Source organism: Oncorhynchus clarkii, chromosome 16 (genome assembly GCF_045791955.1).
Source record: "Oncorhynchus clarkii lewisi isolate Uvic-CL-2024 chromosome 16, UVic_Ocla_1.0, whole genome shotgun sequence".
In the NCBI taxonomy this organism is placed as follows: domain Eukaryota; kingdom Metazoa; phylum Chordata; class Actinopteri; order Salmoniformes; family Salmonidae; genus Oncorhynchus; species Oncorhynchus clarkii.
The window spans coordinates 75,677,064-75,683,119 of record NC_092162.1 but is presented as its reverse complement, the minus strand read 5'-3'; the positions used below and the strand labels follow the sequence as shown (position 1 = coordinate 75,683,119).

At 44.7% G+C, this 6,056-nt stretch overlaps 1 protein-coding gene across 1 annotated transcript in view; it reads left to right on the top strand.

The window, feature by feature from the left end:
* LOC139367395 (uncharacterized) overlaps positions 1-614 on the top strand; it is a 2,661-nt gene extending 2,047 nt beyond the window's left edge. Inside the window, exon 1 of the mRNA XM_071105591.1 lies at positions 1-614. This exon is cut by the window's left edge and continues 2,047 nt beyond it. Coding sequence (XP_070961692.1) covers positions 1-614 — 614 coding nt within the window.
* The last annotated feature ends 5,442 nt before the right edge of the window (positions 615-6,056 follow it).

The window sequence follows — 6,056 nt, the reverse complement described above, 5'->3', positions numbered from 1 at the left end:
ACCTCCATGTCCCCACCATCCATCTGGCCTCACCTCCTTGTCCCCACCATCCATCTGGCCTCACCTCCTTGTCCCCACCATCCATCTGGCCTCACCTCCATCCAACACAGCACCTTCCTCACCTCCATGTCCCCTCCATCCATCTGGCCTCACCTCCTTGTCCCCACCATCCATCTGGCCTCACCTTCATGTCCCCACCATCCATCTGGCCTCACCTCCATGTCCCCACCATCCATCTGGCCTCACCTCCATGTCCCCACCATCCATCTGGCCTCACCTCCATGTCCCCACCATCCATCTGGCCTCACCTCCATCCAACACAGCACCTTCCTCTGCTCCTTTTCCCCTCCATCCAACACAGCACCTTCCTCTGCTCCTTGTCCGCACCATCCAACACAGAACCTTCCTCTGCTCCTTGTCCCCACCATCCAACACAGCACCTTCCTCTGCTCCTTGTCCCCTCCATCCAACACAGCACCTTCCTCTGCTCCATGTCCCCACCATCCAGCACAGCACCTTCCTCTGCTCCATGTCCCCACCATCCAACACAGCACCTTCCTCTGCTCCTTGTCCCCACCATCCGTCTGGCCTCACCTCCATGTCCAGGTCCCTGATCTTCGGCCTTTGTCCAGATTCCTACATGACAGAGTCCCCATTCCTTCCCGACCCCACGATTCTGCCATAACCAGATGCCATCACAGTCCGACCCTTTTCATACATCATTGATTCAAAAACAGCCCAACCTCTGCTCAGGTAACTCCTCACATTATTTCACAGCGTTATCATCTTACTATAACAGATTTCCCTGTCAGTAATAATCTTGTACCATCAAGTTGAATTCCACTGCTAGCTTTAACTGTAAAACCAATTGGGAAGCCCACTGTGGTCATCATCTCGTCATTAAGATACATGTTAAACATTTTTCTCCACAAGCTTTTCTTCACGATGTGTATTACTCTGCCGTCTCTATCCGCTGCATCCGGACCCTGAATTAGCTCTGGTTCACGTCTCTCTGGCAGCCTTTAAACGCCTTAGAGTTAAAAATAGAACACATCCTTCAATCTCTGCAGACCTTTCAGATCTTATGATGAGATATCAGGCCTGGGCCAAGGCTAGAAAAATGTTACTTCCGCCAGATGACAATGTAGTGTATGCTAGTGCCCCCACAGATGACCAGGCTCTGTCAGAGCTTAGTGCCCCCACAGATGACCAGGCTCTGTCAGAGCTTAGTGCCCCCACAGATGACCAGGCTCGGTCAGAGCTTAGTGCCCCCACAGATGACCAGGCTCGGTCAGAACTTAGTGCCCCCACAGACAACCAGGCTCGGTCAGAGCTTAGTGCCCCCACAGATGACCAGGCTCAGAGCTTAGTGCCCCCACAGATGACCAGGCTCAGAGCTTAGTGCCCCCACAGATGACCAGGCTCAGAGCTTAGTGCCCCCACAGATGACCAGGCTCAGAGCTTAGTGTCCCCACAGATGACCAGGCTCTGTCAGAGCTTCAATCTGCCTTTCTTTGCACTGCAGAAAGCCTTTGATGAACTGAAATAGGCACTGCATGGTAAAACCAATTATATGATCTTTTCCAAATCACATAAAATGTTTGATGCAGAACCCATTTTCAGTCTTATGTAGAAACATTTGAAATTGTTTTATTTTATTTTTTACATCGGATAAAAGTACAAGTCTTAAGCCTTAGCCCCACCCATCTCTTTAAGGATTCACATGTTCATGTACTGGAGACATATACCTACTGGAGAGCTGTCCTTTGTCTTCACTCATTCAGCATCATTCACACCCTCTTAAGCCTTAGCCCCACACATCTCTTTAAGGATTCACATGTGAGGCCATGTGTTAAACAGAGTGAGTAAGATAGTAAACAACCAAAGATTGCAAGACTATAAGTGGTGAAAGTGGGAGCCTACAATAAGGAAAAACTAGAATATACACTTTATCTAGTCCTTGGCCTGTATCCTAATCTGACTTTGGTGCAGGTCATGTTGTTCTTCACATTACCGTCTCTTGTAAAAACACACTATATCAAATAGAATCAGTTTATTTGTCACATGAACAGGATACAGGAGGTGTAAATATGATATATATAATATAAAACAACTGAAAGTGTCCAGATAAAAATTATTTATAAATATTTTATAGTTATTAGATGATGCTAACCAGACACACTACATTACCCAGAAACACTACATTACCCAGAAACACTACATTACCCAGAAACACTACATTACCCAGACACACTACATTACCCAGAAACACTACATTACCCAGAAACACTACATTACCCAGAAACACTACATTACCCAGAAACACTACATTACCCAGAAACATTACATTACCCAGAAACACTACATTACCCAGAAACACTACATTACCCAGACACACTACATTACCCAGAAACACTACATTACCCAGAAACACTACATTAACCAGACACACTACATTACCCAGAAACACTACATTAACCAGACACACTACATTACCCAGAAACACTACATTACCCAGAAACACTACATTACCCAGAAACACTACATTACCCAGACACACTACATTACCCAGAAACACTACATTACCCAGAAACACTACATTACCCAGAAACACTACATTACCCAGACACACTACATTACCCAGAAACACTACATTACCCAGAAACACTACATTACCCAGAAACACTACATTAACCAGAAACACTACATTACCCAGAAACACTACATTACCCAGACACACTACATTACCCAGAAACACTACATTACCCAGAAACACTACATTACCCAGAAACACTACATTACCCAGACACACTACATTACCCAGAAACACTACATTACCCAGACACACTACATTACCCAGAATCACTACATTACCCAGACACACTACATTAACCAGACACACTACATTACCCAGACACACTACATTACCCAGACACACTACATTAACCAGACACACTACATTACCCAGAAACACTACATTACCCAGAAACACTACATTACCCAGAAACACTACATTACCCAGACACACTACATTACCCAGAAACACTACATTACCCAGACACACTACAGTACCCAGAGGCACTACATTACCCAGAATCACTACATTACCCAGACACACTACATTACCCAGAAACACCTCATTACCCAGACACACTACAGTACCCAGAAACACTACATTAACCAGAAACACTACATTACCCAGAAACACTACATTACCCAGACACACTACATTACCCAGACACACTAAATTACCCAGACACACTACATTACCCAGACACACTACATTACCCAGACACACTACATGACATAATGACTATACCCCATAATGACTCAATACCCCATAATTACACAATACCCCATAATGACACAATACCCCATAATGACTCAATACCCCATAATGACACAATACCCCATAATGACTCAATACCCCATAATGATTTAATACCCCATAATGACACAATACCCCACAATCACACAATACCCCACAATCACACAATACCCCACAATCACACAATACCCCACAATCACACAATACCCCACAATCACACAATACCCCATAATGACACAATACCCCATAATGACACAATACCCCATAATGACCCAATACCCCATAATGACTCAATACCCTATAATGACTCAATACCCCATAATGACACAATACCCCATAATGATTCAATACCCCATAATGACATAATGACACAATACCCCATAATGACACAATTCCCCATAATGACTCAATACCCCATAATGACTCAATACCCCATAATGACTCAATACCCCATATTGACACAATACCCCATAATGACACAATACCCCATAATGACACAATACCCCATAATGACTCAATACCCCATAATGACTCAATACCCTATAATGACTCAATACCCCATAATGGCACAATACCCCATAATGACTCAATACCCCATAATGACTCAATACCCCATAATGGCACAATACCCCATAATGATTTAATACCCCATAATGACACAATACCCCATAATGACACAATACCCCATAATGTGAAAACAGGTATTTAGAAATGTTTGCAAATTTAAAAATAAAAAACAGAAATAGCCCCGCCACTCGGGGCTCCCAAGTGGCGCAGCAGGCTAAGAAAACACATCTCAGTGCTAGAGGCATCACAACCGGCTGTGATTGGGAGTCCCACAGTTTGGGACCGGGTGTGGCAGGGTGTGGCCGGTGTTGGCCTTTATTGTAAATAAGAATTTGTTCTTAACGGACTTGCCTAGTTAAATAAAGGTTCAATTAAAATATTATAATAATTTACAAAAGTATCCAGACCCTTTGCTATGAGACTCGAAATTGAGCTCAGGTGCATCCTGCTTCCATTGATCCTCCTTGAGATGTTTCTACAACTTGATTGGAGTCCTGTGGTAAATTCTGAGACAGGATTGTGTCGAGGCACAGATCTGGGGAAGGGTACAACAACATTGAAGGTCCCCAAGAACACAATGGCCTCCACTAGATAATAAACAAAGGTGAAATAAACAATAACAATTAACAGTAAACACTACACTCACAAAAGTTCCAAAATAATAAAGACATTACAAATGTCATCATGTGCAAATGGTTAAAGTACAAAAGGGAAAATAAATCAACATAAATGTGGGTTGTATTTACAATGGTGTTTGTTCTTCACTGGTTGACCTTTTCTTGTGGTACCAGGTCAAATCTTGCTGCTGTGATGGAACATTGTGGTCTTTCACCCAGTAGATATGGGAGTTTATCAAAATTGTCTTTGTAGATCTGTGTAATCTGAGGGAAATATGTGTATCTAATATGGTCAAACATTTGGCAGGAGGTTAGGAAGTGCAGCTCAGTTTCCACCTCATTTTGTGGGCAGTGTGTCCATAGCCTGTCTTCTCTTGAGAGCCAGGTCTGGCTACGGCAACCTTTCTCAATAGCTAGGCTATGCTCTCTCTCTCTCCCCCCCCCTCACTTTCTCTCTCTCTTTCCCTCTTCTCTCTCCCCCTCTCTCTCTCCTTTCCTCGCTTTCGCTCTTTCTCCCTCTCTCCCCCTCTCTCTTTTCCTCTCTCCCCTCCTCTCTCTCCCTCCTTTCTCTTTTCCCATCTCTCTCTCCCCCTCTCATTTCCCCTCTCTCTTCTTCTTTCCCCCTCTCTCTTTTCCTCTCTCCCCTCCTTCCCTCTCTCCCTCTCTCTCTCTCTCTCTCTCTCTCTCTCTCTCTCTCTCTCCAGACATCGTGAAACATGTTGTGAAGGAGTACAAGAACATCTACCCTGAGATTATAAAGAGGGTGGGATGTGTTTTTGAGACAGTGTTTGGTCTGAAGCTGGTGGAGATCGACTCTAAGAACCACGTCTACATCCTCATCAACAAACTGGAGCAGCTAGAGGAAGAATCTCTCAACATGTAGGTCACTGTGTGGAAGGACTAGAGGGAGAATCTCTCAACATGTAGGTCACTGAGTGGAAAGACTGGAGAGAGAATCTCTCAACATGTAGGTCACTGTGTGGAAAGACTAGAGGGAGAATCTCTCAAGTTGGAGGTCACTGTGTGGAAAGACTAGAGGGAGAATCTCTCAAGATGGAGGTCACTGTGTGGAAAGACTAGAGGGAGAATCTCTCAAGATGGAGGTCACTGTGTGGAAAGACTGGAGGGAGAATCTCTCAAGATGGAGGTCACACTGGTTAGGGGGATATATTGATGTGGCATTTCTGTGATAGACTAGCAGTGTTTCCCCTATATGCATTTAGTGGCTGCCACTGTAAACCCCAGGAATACACCCCCCTCCCCCCCAGGAAGACCACAGGAAAACACCATCTCCCTTGCAGGAAGATCCCAGGAAGATACCCCCTGCCCTACAGGAAGACCCCAGGAAGACACCCCCTGCCCTACAGGAAGATACTCCCTGCCCTACAGGAAGAACACACCAAGCTGCCTCACTACAGAAACAGGAGATAGACTAGTGTCCAGTCCAGGGTGTGTACTGTAGAAAGAGAGAGAGACAGGGAGACAGGGTATGCTTTTTGACCCCAATACTAATCTCTTCTTGTTCCCGCTCTCATTTCCCCCCT